This window comes from Crinia signifera, chromosome 4, assembly GCF_055691185.1.
Source record: "Crinia signifera chromosome 4, ASM5569118v1, whole genome shotgun sequence".
Lineage (NCBI taxonomy): Eukaryota > Metazoa > Chordata > Amphibia > Anura > Myobatrachidae > Crinia > Crinia signifera.
Window position 1 is genome coordinate 146,475,581 of NC_139220.1, and position 20,018 is coordinate 146,495,598.

Below are 20,018 nucleotides of genomic sequence, written 5' to 3' on the forward strand. Positions count from 1 at the left end.
CTGAAAGCAGCATAAGTGTCACGTGCCTGGTATACTCTGTACTACTGCTGCTGACTGTTGAATACATTAAAATAGTGCAAGCAAGTGTAGCTTTGTAGACAAATAAAAATGATGCTTCAATATGTAGCAAAACGTAAAGAGTACTAACAGCTCCTAACTGTACACAAACTTTTCTGTGAGTAGTTAGGTGCTGATTGATTAGTGCATTATCTCTCTCCATTGTATCTCTCTACAAGCTTTAATAAATAGCCCCCTTAGGGGTGTATTCAATGATGTCCGGATTTTTCGGCTAGCTAATCAAAGCAGCCGTTTCGGACAGTAATTCGCCAACGCACGTGTTTCCAACTGTGCCAATTTTTCCGACAGTTGATTTTCCGGAAAAAAATGTCACGGATTGAACACCCCATAAGTCTTATATTAATTTATACATTGTTGTATTAATCATGACCTACTGCTATTTGGTATGACTCAAATAAACATAAGTAAAAATGATTCTTATGGCTCTCCTTGTGCTTCTCTTTGTGTGCTTAATTCCATTTAATGTAAATTTAAGAAATGAATACAATTAAATTTAATGAATCGACTTTACATCAACTTAAAGGCAATGAATAATAGCACTGTACACATAATTATTTTCAATTACTAACTGTCATGTGAAAATGAAGAAAATTGCAGAGGTGCAGAGTAATTACATCTACTGTTCTTTTGTGGTGTTGGGCGCCTATCTTTGTGGAGCAAAGTCTCACGCGTTAGCATATAACTTAACACACCTAAATAGTGTCAGCAGTGGTGATTGAATATGGACCTATGTGCACCATACTCTATACTGAACACAGGCTACCTGAAGTATATTGCACTTCAAAAATATATATATATAGCTACAGTAGGTACATCAGTATGGCAGCACAAGGCTGGGACAGCAATTACCCTCAGTTTATGAACACTGCACTTAGTAGAGAGCATTCACAGTTCAGCTGGCGGATGCAGAGCTATTTTAGCACAGGTGGTGTTATGGAAAGCAGCACTCTATGATGACTTTTACTTTCTGCAATTCTACATAGGGGGGGTGATTCTAGTTGAATCGCTCCCCTGTGTATTCGCACAGTGGAATGATTTTTAGAGACTGCACATGCACATAAGTATTTATGTGCATGTGCAGCCTCTGTGTGCCAGTGGGCATGGCAAATTATTATTATTATTAATATTATTACTCGCCGGCCGTCAGGGGCGTAGCTAGGGCAGAGCATGGGCTCCAGGCGTCAAAAGTTCACAGGACGCCGGAGTATTGCTCCGTAAACTCTGCTGCCCGCCCAGCTCCCCTGCCCCGCTCTGACTCCTGCGCCGCCGGGCCGTATCAGCTGTGTGAGCCATGGCCCTCACACTGCTGTGCAACTACAGCTGGTGGTTACTTCCTGGTACTGCTGGCCTGGAACAGCAGGGCAGCATCCACACTGTCGGTATAGCCGATACCACATTCCTGGAGCCGCCTTTGTAGAGGACACCGATTGGCAGTGTCAGTGTGGCCTCCAAGTCGACACCTGCGCTCTGCACCCTGCTGCTAAGGGCTTTCCTGTGCAACAATCCAGAGGGTTACCCGAGCCTCCCACCACTAAGATGCTGGGTATGAAAGAGGTAGTAATGCCTGGGGTTTGGGGTGCGGGTTTAGTGCTGTGTGTGAGGGGGTGCTGTGTGTGTATATGAAATAGAGAGAAGGGGGTGCTTTGTGTTTGCATGTGACAGGTGTCAGATGGTAGAGGGGGTACGATTCTGTGTATGACATAGTTGTCAGGGAAATACTGTGCATGTGTGATGGGGAAGGGTGGTGCTGTAATGCCATCTCTCCTTTTCATTAGGCTGCACCCCTTTTTTGCCGCACAAGAACCCCGTGCAAAACATGCCCTTCCTCCGGGCACCATGGCAACTAGCTCCACCACTGCCGGCCGCTAGCAGTGCGGGAGGGGGGCCCTGGGGCGGCAGCCCACTGTCATGCCCATGAGAAAGCCCAGTGTTTCTTGGGTGTTGCCATCACAAAGCTGGGCATTCCATGGAAATTCGCCTGTGACACATCTGCTGACATCAGCTGCCCTCCTGCTTCCCGCATAACAGAGAGGTGTCTTAGATCTGCGAGAGCTTGCAAAATCATTCGATAGTCGGCAAGCGAGGGGGGGTTTCGTGCGGGCGCCGGGTCGGGCCACAGGTTTACTCTGTGTAAACCATTGCTGTGTAAATGATAATCTATAATATAAATCTCTTAGAGGGCAGGATGTACTAAAGCAAAAATGTGGTAAGAAAATATATGAGTGTTTTTAGCACATTTCCAAATATACTAAGCCCTGGTCGCCAGAACTCTGAAACAAAGAATATGCTTGCCTATCTGAGAGCGATCCAATTGGAAACCTCCCTGAAGGCCCCACAACCACTGCATCCTTATGCGCATTTGCATATGGACTCCTGGGTCACAAACCCAGAAGTCTGGGGACTGGCGTCCATTGCAAAAAAGAGCTGTCCTTTGCGTTAGTAATTGAACAAGCTAGTGTATATACCATTAGTTTAAGTGGGATGTACTGCAAGAGATTAATACATACCGCCATAAATGTCTGCCAAACAGTTGCGTACTGAGACAATAGGAGCCCAGCTCTCAATGGCTGAGAAGAACATATCGAGAAAGGTACCCCTTTCCATGCTCACATAAAAGGTCAATAATACCGCTTTCAGTCGCACACGGGATTAGGACATGGTTCCATCCCAGCCGCGACCCGGCATTTGCGGTCTGAAAGCTCCGAGGCCGACTCTGCTTATTGCCGGGTCGGTGCCGTCACACGGGGCGGGGCTGAGCAGTGGCGCGTCATAGGGGGGCTGGGACGGAGGCAGCACTTACAGCTGACAGCATTGCCTCCTCCATACTGTGAACAGGACCCGGGTCGCTCGACCCAGGCTACCCGTGCACACTGCACCTGAGAAGGGTCAGAGCCAAGTTCAACCCTGTTCGTGAGGTAGACAGAGATGAGAGAAAGCTGGAGGTGGGAACAGAGATGAGGGATATATATGGTGGAACAGAGACAAACATGGTAGGGGAGACAAAGATCAGATAGACAGACGGGGGACAGAAAAGATAAAGAGTATCAAGAAAGACATAGGAGGGAGGGCAGGAAAGACAAAAGATGAAAGAAAAATACAGGAAATGGCAACAGAGTTGGGAAGATGAGGGAAAACAGAGAGGAAAAACATTCAATGCCAGGCACAAGAGTTAGAAGTCCAGGGAATTATGGGTCCAAACTACTAGCAGTAGTAATAATGGGCCAGGTGCACTAAGCTTCTGTGATAACATGGAGAGTGATAAACAACCAACCAATCAGCATGGCAGGTAGGAGCGGATTGGCTGGCTGTTCATCACTCTCCATTTTATCACTTTTGAAGCTTAGTGCATCTGACTTTAACTCAATGACTTTAACCCATTGAGTGCCAACATCTCTGTGAGATATGTGCAAAATATCAGCTAAAAATGCTAAATTCACCTGGCACTCAAAGGGTTAATTTGAACTAGACTACACATTCCCAGCCTTTGTTATCTTCATGAATGCTAACACCTCACTAGTCCAAATATACTATCTAATAAGTACAAACACCGGCTGCTTTTGTATGTAACCCTCAAATTCTGGTCATGTGCATGTGCATGTTAGATGTGATTTTGGACACGTCCCTCCCAAGTGTAATCTTCTTCACTCTATTCAACTACCCAATCTGCAGTGCAACATGTTTTTGCAAGATACAGGTACTAATTTTTTTTACTTTGCTTTACTCAAAACTTAGAATTAGGCCATACACTATTGTTGCAGTAGCAACAAATATCCCTTTGCAACTTTGTTTGCACCGAGTGTCTTATCGTTCAAATGTGTGTCTTAATTGGAATGCAGTGAGGCAAGCCACTCCAGGAGACTGCACGGATTACTTTCATTTCATATGTGACACTTGTACATCTGTGTGCAATTTAGGCCGAATCTGCATACAAAGTGCTACAAAGGAGGGCCACAGTTTTTATTCCATTCCAAGTTCCATTGTGTTTCATATACAGATGAGTGGGTGTCATGGTCCTTACACATTAAGGTGCATGCCTGTACACCAGGGGAGTGTCTGATAGTAGCATTTGCATAGCTCTCAGCCGTGACTCCTGCAACAGACATAAGAGCGGACCCAGCAGCATCCATATATCCATCCATCGGGGCAGTATGGATGGTGTAATGGTTAGCATTACTGCCTCACAGCGCTGAGGTCATAGGTTCGATTCCCACCATGGCTCTAACCATGCGGAGTTTGTATATTCTCCCTGTAGTTGCGTGGGTTTCCACTGGGTACTTCGGTTTCCTCCCACGATCCAAAAATATACTGATTGGCTAATTGGCTCCCAACAAATTAACCATAGAACATCTGTGTGTGCATGTACATATGGTATGGAATATAGATTGTAAGCTCCACTGGGGACTGATGTGAATGTTCAAATATTCTCTGTAAAGCGCTGTGTAATATTTATGTGCTATATATGAAACTGTTAATAAATAATAATAAATAAATCTATGAATCAGGCCCAAAGTAACTAAGGTCTTAAAGAGCTATAAATAGACCCACATTGCAGCCTGCATAACTCTTTGAGACACTGTTGTAAAAGCAGTGACCATAACATTATAATACAGTATTCTTGCTAGACTTTGTACTAATCAACACTGAAGTAATTAGTAAAATTACACAGCAGTATTATCATTTACTAAATTATTTTTATTAGAGTGTTTAGAAAACATGCCGTCACCTTACCTTGTACATACACATAGGCTCTGTGCAAATCCTTCCCCTTAATATTCTCAGCCTCACACTCATACGTTCCTTCATCTTCAGGTTGTATATTGAAAATCTTGAGCACAGTGCCGGCTTGATTAATTTCAGCAGAAGCAGGCATTGGTTCATTCAGCTTACGCCATCTTATCACTGGAACAGGACTTAATGTGCAGAATGAAAAGTATATTACATTTTGTGAAGCGGAGACAACCATTTTATACTTCCTTAAAATATGCATTAAAATATCATATAGCTGGAGATGAACAGCTGAATGAGTAATTAGGAATGATGCAGAGTAAACCCTAAAGATGGGTTTTCTGTATGTAACCTGGGAGATACAAGAGGTTAACAAACTTTAATGTCAATTGTATTAGTATTGAGTTTGATTAATGATGCTATGTTTGGGGTTGTTTGATTTATATGGTAAAGCCCTTCCTAGTTCAGCCTCTTTGTCTAGCGCCCATGTTGTCCCTACAGATACATTTATTAAGAAATAATCAATTTAAACAACACACTTGGTTAAATATTAAAAAATCACACAATAAATGAGTTGACTTATCCTATGCTTTGTGGACTCTGTAATACCAAATTCTTCACTCAGGGCATGTTAAATAATTATAACCATATACAAGCATGCCTCTCATAAAAGGGAGGGATTGGGCCTCACTGGGAAGAGGGAGGAGCCTTGCAATAAACCTTTGCATCACTCTCATTCCATATCGAGCACTCTCCGAGATACTGAGCTTCCCCCAGGCTCTCCCGCTGCACTGTGATAAGATGCTGTTCCCATCTCACATATCTGTTGACAAGCTGCTTTGCATAGAGCAGCAGTGACAGTGCTTCTCCCTCAATTCCCCTGCCCATCCCAGTGGGAAACTACAGACTGTGGGTGGACAGCTGGACAGTCCCAAAAAACATGACTGTCCTGCTTGAGAGGTTGAGTATAGAATCTTGAACATACGATATGATGAGGACATTCTATGAGAGATTGTTGTGGTTTTTAATATTTTAACCAAAAGTGTTATTATTTGTAATTGATCATTTCTTTGTACATGTATCTAGATAACACACAGTAGTATCCATAAGTTTCCTGAGCTTTTCTTTTGAAAATAAATTTGACTCTCCCTATTCAATCCCAGTGCTGATTTTTTGCCTGGACGAAAAGTCCAGCATCAGCGAAAAATGCGTGGATTGGCAATATTGCCGCAAATTTGCGTATTTTTTGAGAATTTGCAGCTCGTTTTGCCCATGCCTATACGCCCCCAAAAAGTGAAATTGCATCTGCGAAAATGGACTCAAAACCGGCAAAAACCGCCTGTGATTGAATACTAATCTGCAAATTATTGATGATTTTTCACCTGGCCAGGGAATTCAGCCAAGATTGAATACCCCCTAAGACTTTGACCATTTGGATGTTTATCACAACTGTGGGAAAGTTCCTTCTTGGAGAGGCACAATGTGTCCCTCCTCATATATTTGTAAATTTTTACATTTTTCTATCACTTTGATAATCATTGGCTAACTTCTACTGCTATTATCAGATTGGCAGTGGAATGGATGATAACAGAATGAGATGTATGATTATACATAATGATGTTCAGAAAGGATATCTACCTCCCTGCAATTGCTGTTATGTTTTATTCTGTGGTTAAGGTTCTGTGCTTGAATTACACATGATAATGTATTTGCTATAGAGGTGTTCCACTATTTAAGCATTCAGAGCACTGACTGATTACTGCAGTACTTACTTTCCTAATGCAAAACATTCCAGTGTCACATTCTGCTCTTTCAGAGCATAAGTATCTGTGAATGCAACTTGTATATCCGCTGCATATCGTTTCGCACCTAAAATACAAATACATTTACGTTCAGAATACATTAATAATCACATATGTTCCCAATTATCAACTTATCTGTCTTTAAGACAAAGTATCAATGATAATAACCAATTAACTAAATGTGACAAAAAGTAATTGTTCTGCCCTAGCAAATTTCAGGTACATTTGGGAATTTTAAATGGCCAATATGGCAGCAAAGATTCATCACTTTGGTGATGCAACAGTTGCTGTTACCATTATTAGAATACCAAGTAGAATATCACAAACTGATTTGAATCTCTGACTGAATCCTTCACTTTATTTACCCAAATTATCAAAACAATGAACTGTTACTTTTGCTTTCCTCCCTCTTCACACTAAAATGTTTTCCATGTTTGACAAAGGGGATCTGCAGGATACTTGCAGGCTGATTCAGGCTTGATCGGATGAATTCGGCCCGGTCTCCGATGATGTGGGGTCTGTGCATGTGCAATTATGCACATGTGCAGTGTCTCTTTGCGAACGCCTTTGGCAAGTATCACACTCGCTGAGGCGTTTGCACAGGCAGGGGAGGAAGGGGCAGGCAGGGGTGTGGCATCAGGGGAACTGACAGCATTTTATGGGCGTCCCCCTGAAAATGCTGCCCTTTCCCCTGGGACCGCAGGCGCGGCGTTACCTGCTCAGGGCGGCTGATGTCACATAACGTCAGCGTCCGCCAAGACTTGGCCATCAGTGGCAGAAATAAAAGTCTGTTCAAAAGGGAAGAGAGGTCATACTATGGTCAGCGACCTTTAAATAATTTCTTACCCCTTCGGCTGCATGCGAGGGGATGTCACCTCGTACATGCTAGCGAGGGGATGCTGGTGGGGGTGTTCGGCAGGGCGGTGTTGACCTGTTCGCTAGGCTGCGAGTGTACGCAGCCTTGTGAGCAGGTCTGAATTAGGCGCTTAGTACTAAAGTCAGACAACTTTGATGTGGTAAAAGGATCCATCACTGAAGCTTGTGGCCGGCTGTGACAGTGTGCTATATAAGAGATAGCTCACATACTCTAGGTACCTGAATGTACAGTAAGTAAAAAAAAATTTGGCATTAAAGTTATTCAAATCACTCTAACAACACAAGTTCATATGAGACACTTTAATAAAATCTAAGAAAGTATGAAACACAATAACTTTTGATTAGATAGGTACTGTACATACAGGAGTGTGTACATAAATGAACATCCCTTGTGTATTATGAAAACATTACACATAGGGGCATATAACAACAATGCACTTTATCGGCTATTTTATAACATGACTCGAAGTATTTGATACATCTTTTTATATTTATTAAAGTTATTGGTACTTACTTTCAGGCTGCGGCAAAAGTGATGTATATCTGCTGAACACACTTTTTGTAATTGAAGGGCTGGACACAAAACACGAGTAATTGCCCCGGTCTGATTGCTCGACTTTTGCAATATAGAGATTTCCATTTGTCTGAGTAACAAATTTTTGTTTATTCATAGAAATAAAGTTTGGAAATTCATTAATAATCCATCTGTAATTAAGATCATCTGAGATAAGGGAAAATGGGTCAGTTATATAGTAATTTGCAGTATTATTTATGCAAATCATATTAAAAGGATTTAAACTAAACAAACAACTTAATTTTACTTACAATAAACATCTTCTAGAGAGGAATTAAAATATCATAGAATAAGTAAAAAATAATAATAATAAAAAAAACATGTACAGTACCAAAAGACATGATGAAGAAGTATTAAATAAGTAATTATCAGACAGACAGGTGTTCTTTAATGTGCATTCTGCAGTGGTAAGCACAGGGGCATCTTTATTTGCATTGTAGACCTTGGGCATAGCACCAGCCCATGAGGGTATGCAAATCCCTATATAGTTATATACTAGTAACCTGCAGCAGCCATTACATCAGAGGCACAAATACATATCAGCGTGTTATTTTATTTTTATCACCTGGGAAGTGTGGAGGCGGGTCACATATCAGCATTACGCCCGTTCCTTCCTTCACTTTCACTTCGGGGCGCTCTTCCGCAGGGAAAGGATCAAGATCTAGGTTCAAAATACATCAAAATACATCCCAATTCTCATTATGTTCAATAATGACCTAATAATATACTATGGGCTAAATATATTAAGCTGTAGTTTGTTTTCTTTTTTTGCAATATCCTAATAATCTTCACACTTTAATGCATCTCTGAAGTATTGATGGGGTGAGTTGCCAGCAGAGGGTACAGGACTGATAGAAATCTGACTAGAACATTTCTATAATTACAGGAGTTATATGCTTTACATGGCACCGTAGGTTACTGCACATCTGCCAGCTACACCAATAAATGTGAGAATTATGCGACAACACAGTCATGTGTCAGAATGACTGGATATAGATTAATATGGCGAAAACTGGCAAACCCAGGCAAGGAACTGTGCAAAGCAGCTTGTTGTGATTGAGACTTGGTAGCACATGGAGAAAAAAAAGGGATTCTTAGTGAAGATAAGGGTGCAAGATCTGCTTTAGTCCCACTGCTTAGCTTTTGATATGAAGTTTATAGTTGCTATTTTATGGCTTGCCACATACATTACATGAGCAGTTATTTCCAGTGCATCACTCTCATTGCTGTCGGGCTCGTATTGATGATGCTACACAGTGGACAACCAGGAGAAGTTACACAATGTGGCAAATGGATGTTGCTCTATGATAAAACATTGTGAAAAGATGTGAGGATGAACTTGATGCTACATTATAACACCCCTTGTCGATTAGGACCTTGGAGCTTTATTTAACAGATTTGAATCCAGTGATAGTGGACTACACATGCACCTGCGTTCGCAGCCATGCACACGGGAAAATCCATTCTAATCACAGGATCCCCCCTGTTCACAGCCGCTGAGTAAGTCTAGACGCTACGAAGGCTGTGGGGAGAAGGTGGCCGCTCCTGATGTCAGCGGCCCTCCCATCCAATGGCCAGGCAATATCTGCGGTTTTTGGGGCACTCCCATGCTGGCACTCCGTCTCCAAATGTCTGGTGCCTGTCAATCAAGATGCGAATGGCCAGTGATGGCTAGCCATCACTGGCTGTGATCGAAAGGACGGGGCACTGTGGACCATGCACATGCGCGGTTGTTTGACAATCGTTTGGGCAGCGAATATGGGTCTGAATGGGGACCATAGAGTATAGTAATATAATAAACAATCTACAAGCTTGTTATGTACATAAATATATAAATATACATGGACAATTATGGAGCTTGTAGTTTTAATTCAGTAACAGATACCTATAAATATGCCAATCAAGCTATTTAATAGTTTAATGGTTTATGCCTCATAGATGTTATAAAAATATGCATTTACTGTAATGTTCACTTACATCCAAAGTTTAAGCTGGCTTCATTGCTCCTTACTGTTCCATACTCATTTGTTACTATACAGACATATTTCCCTGTATCCCTTGACTTCTCTGGATTGTTGATGACAAGGTTACCTCCTATCATGCTGTATCGTGGATTTAGAAGGTCAATGTCCCAATTATTTTGTCTCCACCTACAAATTATAATTTTAAGCACACATTTTAATATCAGGTAATAAAATGCAAAACTTTCTATTACCAGGTTTTACAGATACTTAGCAATTATACATGTATATAAACATTTACTATTTTATCACAATTCATTTTATGCACCCATTAAAGAGGACCTGTTCCATTTCAAGCAAATGTAAAATGAATCAGACTAATCCTGACATTTTGAGTGCATTGTGCCAATAGCCAAGCTGGCTAATACTACTTGATCTCATTTTTCATCTCTGATGTGGCATCATCTCTAAACAAATTATTGGCTTTTGTTTGCCTGCTCTTATTTAGAAAAGTGTGTTTTTTTCACAATACAGCTTCTGCCTTTCTAATTGCATGCCTTCATTCTATACTGCTATAATTACAGTTTGTACTGTCTCCTGTATTTCACTATAAATACAACATGTCTCCTTCCCTGTGTATACAGTAGATACATCAACGCTATAACTATGCCTTGCCTGTTGCGTGCTGTTTGGGATCTGATCAGAAATTAACAGCCACTGACCTCTAACCCCTGAAGCAAACACCATAACAAAACAATCATGATTACATTTGGTGTGTACTGTGTCTCATTCTATTACACTTCTGATACAGAACAGTATCCAAGTCCTAAGAACTATATAAATAAATGTCAGAACCATGCTACTAACCAACAGAAGCAGATTGTGCACCTAAAACTCAATTGTAATTATAATTGGCCCTGAACCCCCAGTACGGGCACAATGATAGATTCATGCCATACGGGCAACAAAGCTGGGCAGGGATCATGTATGACCATAGGTGTGCGCACATTGAGTTTTAGGGGTGCACAGGCACCCCCTAATGCTGTGAACCCCCTTATGAACACCTACTGCCACTAGCAATGCCAGCAATACCTTTTACCAAAGTCTTTTGCTTTTTAGAACTGTATTCCATTAAAAGAAGCACCCATAAATCAATTATGTGTGTTTTGCATTGTTACTTGCACAAGGCTATTGTGAGAGTAACGTTTTATATTGTAGCGAGTGCCAATAGATGATGTTACATACGCCTGATTGACAGTGTTAGACACACCCAATAGGTGATGCTAGACACACCGCTTTGACGGTACACCCCCTTATAAAATGTGCTGCACACACCTACTGTATGTGTATAATAATGGGCATTTTAACATCTGCGCCATCAGCATTTCCAGATTTTGGCCTTATAGTTACTCACTGAAAGAATAAAGAAGCAATACATTCTCTATGTCTTCCCAGATGAACCTGAACACTAACAGTGCTGTAGATTGAACAAGAAGATCCTGATCTTGGGTATCTTCAGTGCGCTATGGAAGCAGGCTTTGAAAAATCCACTGTAACACTAATGAAATTATAGATCTAGAACTGTGTAGATGGTATGCATCAGATTGTGCATACGATTGGTTTGTGATAATTACCCGACACCTCCTAAAATAACTCTGCTAAGAAGCCACATTTTAAATAGAGCTTTTGGAACAAATAAAGGCCTATACACACTAGCCGACAAGGGCCATGGCCAATATAGTTAACCATATCAGCCACGACCGCAGGTGGACGATATTGTGCGTAGACACTGAATGATATGGGCGCCGATATCGTTAAGTGATTATATTGCTAAATTGACCTGGGAGCGCGCATCGTTAACAATATTGGGTGTACACACTAGACGATATTATTAACAATATCGCTCAGAAGCCCATCATCATTTCTGGTCTCCAGATCAACCAGAATTCCCTCAGTGTCCTGCAATGTACCATTGCACCGGGAAACCTCATTTACCCTCACACTGCATATAAATAATAAATATTTGCCAAACCAATGAAAAGGATTCACAAGCGACAAGAAATTCTGATTAGTTTACTCAATATACCATTACACTGGAATTGAGGACAGAACATTAATAAATCTATTTATCCACAATTATCTTCATGATGGCGGCTCACAATCCTACCACTGATTGGAAAAAATTAATATTTAATTAATAAAAAAATCACCAAGGCGTGCAGTGTTAAAGTCAAAATGTGTATTTCAGCAGCTCTCTATATATACAAACATTTTAAATGTAGGTGATTCTGTTAAACTCCTGCCTCAGTACTGGAAACAGAAGATTGATTAGAAATGCAAGAACCTTCTCCACAGGCTGGCAAGTGGCCACTATATTCATTATAAAGGGCAGAATGAAGCTCCTGCATATGCCCATTGGCAACAGATTACCCTGCCGAGGTCTGCGCCTGTTGATCTGAGTCGGGGCCGGCAGTGTCCCATGAGGGGAAGCTCAGTATTCTCATTATGATTTTCGGATTTTTACCTGGAATGGGCATTCCAGTATACTCGAACTGGAAATAAAAGACAACTTAAAAGTATATTCATGAAATAAATCTAATTTTGTCAATTTAATCCTCTAGCAGGCGCCACCCTACAAACAATAGGTAATCATTGCTGCACTGTTCACTGCATGATTGGAAAGAATAGATTCCCACATACAGTACGTGAGTAGCAGGAACATTTAAGGTAACAAACATCTTCAAAAAAGAAGACATCTGCGGGGCATACAGCCTGAATCATATTCGCCCAGGAGACAACTAAAGATAGCATATGCTCCAGCAAATGTTTATGCAGGTGCAAAGTTACGCTTTTTTTCTTCTTCTTTTTGCTTTTTTACACTATGCCCCAAACTGTGAATACACCCTTTTGCCTTTATACTAAAATGTAAAACTTAAAAAAGGGGGAAGTCTAAGAACAGAGCACTTGACCCTCCTGTAATGAGAAATGTTTGGAGGTATGTATTGGAGACTTTCTGGGCATGCTCAATTGTATTCTTGAAGAGGAAAAATATCTACAGTATGTGCCTGGGTAGGATCGGTAGGTGTTCTTTCAGAGCATGCTATCTGCTTCTCTCTCAACTAACAATTGCTAACGATCACGAAATAAATGGACTATTTCAATAATTCACTAAAAATCAGCTTTAAAATATTGATTATTTTGCCTGGTTTCCCAACACTTCAGCCCTTATGTAATATCCTGCTAATAGCCTGCTTCTCTGCGTATTGACCTGATGTGTTTGTAAGCAACCAGCTAACGTTCTCTAGTACAAAAACACCAGCATTTATTTAGAAGCTACTGTAATTAACTTGCCAGTATACTTTATGGAAGTAAAACACTCTACATTTTTAATGAAACCACTCTACATTTTTTATGTTAATTACTCAAATACTCAAATAACAATTCTACCAACCAAATTTCAAATTCAATAGAATCAGCAATTAAAACAATACAACTTTCATGGAGGCCCCCCACAAACAATACATGGTTGTAGCTCCAATGTTCAACTTTTAAACTTGGCTATAAGTTCCTATTCTACTGTATGTGCAAGTCAATAATTTCATGTTTCATCCAGTACTTCTAAAACTATACGTGTAAACCCTATTTTTAGGGAGACATGTAGCACCCCTATATCCAAATGCTGCCAAGCCAACGTTATATGGGGTAGATTCTAGAAAGAATCATTGATTCAAATCTATTCATAAAGAGATTCCATCATAAAGCTATTTCTTAATATCTCAGATTATTTTTTATGCATTTTTTTTCCATCATCAGTTTTTTTACTCATCATAACATGTAAACATAAGTGAACCCGTGGCCAAATACCAGTTTTTATTGAGGTTTCAAGAGAGTGAACCAAAAACAATGGAGAATACTGTGTAAGAATGGTATCACAAAAAAACCCACATGCATACCAAGAAAGCATAGTTGTAAGTGAGGCATGCAAATCTATTCCTGTGCTCTCCCAGTCTGGCCCTAAGTAAAACATCCTTTGGATGAAACAAGTCAGGTCCTTTCCAAAACTAATGCATATAAAAATGATATGTATTTACAATTAACTTATTTAACAGCCTAAAAATTAGAAACATATTCTTTACGTACTTATATGTGGGAGTAGGGTTTGCCCTTGCTCGACAATTAATTGAAACCTTTCCTTCTGAAGATTCTTCTGGATGAATGGTGTCAATCGGCTGCTCTTCAAAAACTGGCCCATATCTTTTTCCTTCTTCTAAAATACAGAAGACATAATTAATTAGAATGAGGCTCAGGGGATTCCATTTTCATAAAATCATGGATAACATAAATCAAAATGAAAAACATATCTGAAAGTAAAATCAGAAGCTCTTAGGGGGAAATTTACTAAGACGGGAGTTCTGTTTCAGATGGGATGCTGCTATGGCCAACCAACCAGATACGATCAATTATCTTCTAGAAAGTGCTAAATAAATAAGAAGTAGACTCTGATTGGTTGCCCATAACAACATCCCATGTGAATAGAACTTCCCCCTTTAGTGCTGGCTAATGAATTATATAAGTGACCCATTTTGAGGGAGTGACAAGGCCAGATTCTCCATCTTTCATTGAAGATTCCCTGGCACCATTGATGGAGCTCCAGGAGCCAGTCTGCGTATCCTCAAAGTTACTCAGTAGGCTAATGGTGTAGCAGACCATGCTGCATCCACGAAGGCAGCAGTTGATCACACATGCATGCATGATGCGCCTGCTTACTCCAGACACCTTCTGCTGCATTACCAAATGTAAGCATTGCATGCTTACTACAGCCAGAGGTACAAGCTGCAGTAAAGCCATTTGTCTTTAGTGTGGGTCCAGAATACTTATCTCCTTTATTTCAAGATTGATAATATGGTAAAAAGCATTAACTGACTAATATTTTGGAGGAAACATTTTTTTTTTATTTAAATGAAATTAAGTTATACACATCTTTTTAAAACCATCATTCCCGACATTGTCCTCCAGGAAGGAGTGAACATCAGTCTCCTAGCTGGTTTCTGCAGTCAGATAGGAACTGTAGTTCCTCTATAACAGTTTAGCTGTCAGGCATATGAGCTCCACAATAATGCTTGCATGGCATTAGGAGGTGCCAAACATAGTAACATAATAACATAGGCAGGTATTCAACTGCACGGCAATCGCACAGCAGCGAATCCTGTTTTGGATTCACTGTGCGCTCTGCGTGATTCTCCATTGTCCACGATTCGCCGCCAGCCTGCCAGTCACCGCATTCAAAGCCTCAGGCGCTTGTTGCCCCTGACAGTGAAAATAGAACAATACAGCAACAGGCATGATGGTGGACAAGCGGCACAGGAGGGGGACAGGGCGGCCGGTGTGCAGAGGGAGATGGAGGGCTGCAGCTCACACCCACTGGCCGGAGCAAAAGGGAGGGCCGGGTGACCCAGGCAGCAATCAGTGATGAGCTGGTGCTGCTCCGTGCATAATGAGCGGGACCCCGCGCAGTGAATATTTAATGAGCAGGTCACTGTCACTGTAGGCCAAGCTTGCACTGGTTGCACGCCATGTAAGATCAAGGGGAACAGCAAGAGTAATTATGACTAGTTTCCCTTCCATTCTTTCCCATTGAAAAAGCCTATATTTATACCAGATGAAGACTGTCTTACTCATTCCTGGTATGACAGTTACATAAGCCATCAAAAGGAATACATGGACACACATAACAATACCAATCTATAAAAGAGTCAGTTATGTACAAGAGGAGAGGCAGTTGAAACTACTACTTAAGGCCTATTACAAATTGAGGTTGCATTCAAATCATGTACAAGCTAAATGTGAAAATGAATTCGGACAATCTAGAAAAATGGAATATTAATGAAACTATAGAAGTTGATAGCTTTCCTAAATATGTGGATGGACTCTTCCATCAAAGTCTCCCTTTTTCAACTTTCAATGGACTATCATTTAGACCCTACACACAAATCAATTAATCCAAAACGGATGTCTGACTATCTACCTTGCCTTAACTTAACCCAATGTAATTATTACAATGAAATCTTCCTATCCTTTATGAGAAGATCACTAGTGAGCAGCGAGCTACTATGCTGGCAACAATTTAGAAGCCTTTGAAGATATAGCTATTTCATCCAAAACTACAGTAGACTTTGCTTCACTACTTATAAACCTCCTGAGACCTTTAAAGCACTTCATGAACATTCCTTCAAACTCAAATGATATGTTTTCTAAGATACATTCTGTTACAGTGTGGGGATTGTACCCACTACTCGGCTCCGTACAAGTTGCACTTGCACCTCGGTTTATTTCTTGTGTGTAACCTTAAACCAGTGGATATCTTTATGGTGTCCTGGTCTCTCAACCATCCATGCTGTCCTCATTATCCAAAGTGCAGAACACTGCAGATTTCAGAATCAATGAGAAAAGCAAATCAAGGCATTACCCTCTCACACCAACCATGCCCTAAATACAGTTTATCTGACCCTCTCTGGTAGTGCTCCCAAGACCATCTTATGATTGCAAGGCAGGCCCCATTGTTTACCATTGCCTCAGAGATAAACTTAAAATAGTTGTTTATTTTAAAGATGAAAAATGCTCCCTTACTTTTGCCCCCTGGCCCAGAACTATGGTGGCCAATCCCAGGATCAGGATTGGCCTGTGTATGCACAATCTAATGCCAGGCTGCACCTCAGAACCCGTCCAGACATTTCACAGCTGCTCCTGCCTCAGCACTGCTTCAACCCCCGCCACACAAAATCCCTTCCACTGCAATAATCTCCTCCCGCCTGTCAAGTCCTGATGCGGTCACCACTGGCTAGCCCCGTGTAAGTAATACTGCAGGGCGGCTGATGGGGTGGCAGGGCTGAAGATACCACATAGATACTAAGGATGCTCGATCCTTGGTATCCTGGGATTGAAAAAATGCCCTGGGATTGGCCACCCTAGCCATAACCCACTGCTTCAAGGCCACTATTCTAATCTGCATTACTTTTGCCAAGTCTCCATTCCATCCTTCAAAACGGCTCTCATGAGAGAAAGCAAAATTCTTTTAAAAAAAGACATCCCTGGAATCACTTCCCAAACAGTAACGTAGACCAGAGGGTTCTGTATGATTTTCACTACAAATAAAATAAATAAATAAAATGAATCCACTCTATAATGCTTTTAGATATTTTATCACAGCCACCAAAGCTAAGTTATACTTATACTAAGTTAGCTTATACTCTAACTATAGAACTATTTCTTTAATGAATGTGGCCCCTAGCCTACTTGCTATGCCTCTTGAGAATGACTTTCTAAAGGTCTTTACATCATTAGTCCACCCAGATTGAGTCTATTCATCCTAATACAGCAGGTTGTGAAAAATACAACAAAAACCATAAACCTAATACCCAATGGTACTCAGCCTAGTCAAAGTGTTAAGTCCTAAGCAGTGGTGTTCTAAGAGGTGGTTGGGGCTGCAGCGCAGTGCAATACTCAAATAGGAGAGTCACACCAACTGCCACCCCAACTGCCCCTGCATATGCTACCAAACATCTTTGGCAGTTCGTGTTGCACCCCTATCATCCCAGACAATGCGCTTACAGTCTTACAACACTTGGAACATGTTGCTTTGCCACCTAATCATGTCAGATGACACAAAACATTCTACCCCCTTTTAACCCCCTTCGGAGTTGAATTTTGAAAATTCACATTTACTGAATACATTCCCAGAATTTCATATTTCCAGGTCCATGGGTTTAGGTTGGTTGTGGATCAGTCAGTCAGGTCTATAGTGTAGTAATACATCAACACAAATGTGACTTTTGTAAGGTTATTGCTGGTTGAAGGGAAACATATGTTGCAGCTCAATGTCAAGTCCAGTCTCAAATTGCCTGTAACTACTACTGACCTCTTTATGCAAAGCTACTTTAGGGAGAGACACACATAACACTGAAAGGATGGATAGATAAATGTCAACAAATACACCACAGTATCACAGTATTCACATATATTTTTAATGGATTTATTGTGTATTGTGAGTGTTAGCTATAAGGTTCATCTTCTTATAGAACCAATTAACTGGCAATAGATTAATAAATGACACCAATAAATCATTTCTTATTGCAGCAACACACAGGGATAACAAATTATAGTTATCCGGGCAACTTGGCAGGGATCATAAACAGTGCCATATACAGATTTGCCCTCATACACCCAGCATCTATACGCTATGTGGCACAAATGGTACCAGGGGATAGATTTACATTGTCTAGATAGACAGTCAATAGGTCGATACCAAACATTTGTTTTATAATTTTATTCTATTGTAAAGCACAACGGAATATGCTGCGCTATAATATAAACTGTTTATAAATAAAAATAATAAAACAGGTTGGATATTCCACCCACAAAAGGTACCAGATAAGGCAGCTGTGTTGGCTGCACTACATAAAGGTGGAATAGTCCACTCGTAGAAGATATGACACAAAATGGAGTGACTGCAGCATCCTAATGCTCAGAGTAGCAAAACATCAGGTCCATGTGTTTTCACCCATCCAAGAGCATATCAGGTGAGGCAGCCATGTTAGGCTCACTACAAAGGTTACACTATGGGAGGTGAAATGTGTATCATAGTCTGATATGTCCTATAGCAGATGTGCGGAAGGAAAAAAATGTAAATAGGATACAAAGAATATCCTGCAACAGCCCCACAGAGGAGGCTGCAGGGCAATGAGAGGCCTCCCTGTAGGGTATGGTATTTGCTGGCCAGCCAAAGGCGTTGAATGTTTTCTGATGCTGTGTCCACAAATGCATCCTAGGAGGCATCTATTTATACCAGGCACCTCCTGCTGAATTAAAAAAGAGAGTATACAGCGCTGGGTATTTCTGAATGATGACCACTAAACACTTGGTTTAGGAAAATACAAATACATTTATTGTACAATATAACAATTAAAGAGAGTACTCTCTAAGCATAAAATGTGAAGAATACATATGTTTAAAAATTATTATTTTTTTGCGCAATGTATAAAAATCGTGGGAGGGGATATTGAAGAAGAAAAAACGGGAGTTAATGCATGCACTGGGCTCCAAGAAAAAAATGATGAAGACAGTTCAGGTGCCAATATTTGGTTATAATTACCACCAGTGGATTAAGAACGTCAGGATCTCATCTGGGGACCTGAGGAAGTACCGGTTAATTCCCAGCTTGTTGGTCCAATATACCTCAGATGTTTAGGAACAGGAATGGTGGGTGGAAGATGGAGTGGCCACCGCCGTGAATCTCTGTCTGGGAGGTATGGACCTGGCTCTCCGGTGGTTTGAAGCAGGAAAGGTGGGTGGAGAATGGTAAACCACCGCCGTAAATCACTGCACAGGGAGGTAGGGACCAATGGCCCGAGATGATAAAAGCTGGTCCGGAGTGGGTTCGCTGTGATGGAGCCTGGTGCAAGGTGGTTCAGGCTCTTGATAAGGTCCAAGTGGATGAATGGACCTGGGTGGGTATCAGGATCTTGAATGTGGCTGAGCTAAGCCACATTCAAGATCCTGATACCCATCCAAGTCCATTCCTCCACTCGGATTTGGCACTCACTATAACCAGTAATGCAGTTGCGCCGGTGCCAGCACAAAGAAGAAATGTAGGAGATTTGCGGTGGGGCACTCGTGGCTATTCTTCAATAAACTAGACTGGCCAGCTAGTATGCTGCATACTAGCTGGTCAGTCTAGTTTATTGAAGAATAGCCACGAGTGCCCCACCGCAAATCTCCTATATATATATATATATATATATATATATATATATATATTTTTTTTTTAATGGCCAGTATACATTCAGAAAGTGGTCATATGGGTTTCCATGGCCACACCCCTTTACATATTGACCACGCCCCTTTCTGAATGTGTGTACCGATTTCTTCCCTTCATATGTTGGAGGGTATGGTATACATAAGTGCTCTGTCAAAGTACTGGCAATGCAGCATGTATAAGAATGCTAC

The 20,018-nt window shown here is 41.0% G+C and overlaps 1 protein-coding gene across 3 annotated transcripts in view; it reads right to left on the bottom strand.

The window, feature by feature from the left end:
* Nucleotides 1-20,018, bottom strand: part of CNTN1 (contactin 1) — a 144,635-nt gene that overhangs the window by 59,690 nt on the left and 64,927 nt on the right. For all 3 annotated transcript variants that reach the window (XM_083182702.1, XM_083182700.1, XM_083182701.1), the window contains 6 exons: nt 14,157-14,283; nt 10,033-10,205; nt 8,621-8,716; nt 7,996-8,202; nt 6,576-6,672; nt 4,807-4,988 (listed from right to left, as the gene is read on the bottom strand). In XM_083182702.1, the coding sequence (XP_083038828.1) occupies nt 4,807-4,988; nt 6,576-6,672; nt 7,996-8,202; nt 8,621-8,716; nt 10,033-10,205; nt 14,157-14,283 (882 nt within the window). The remainder of the gene's footprint in view (nt 1-4,806; nt 4,989-6,575; nt 6,673-7,995; nt 8,203-8,620; nt 8,717-10,032; nt 10,206-14,156; nt 14,284-20,018) is intronic.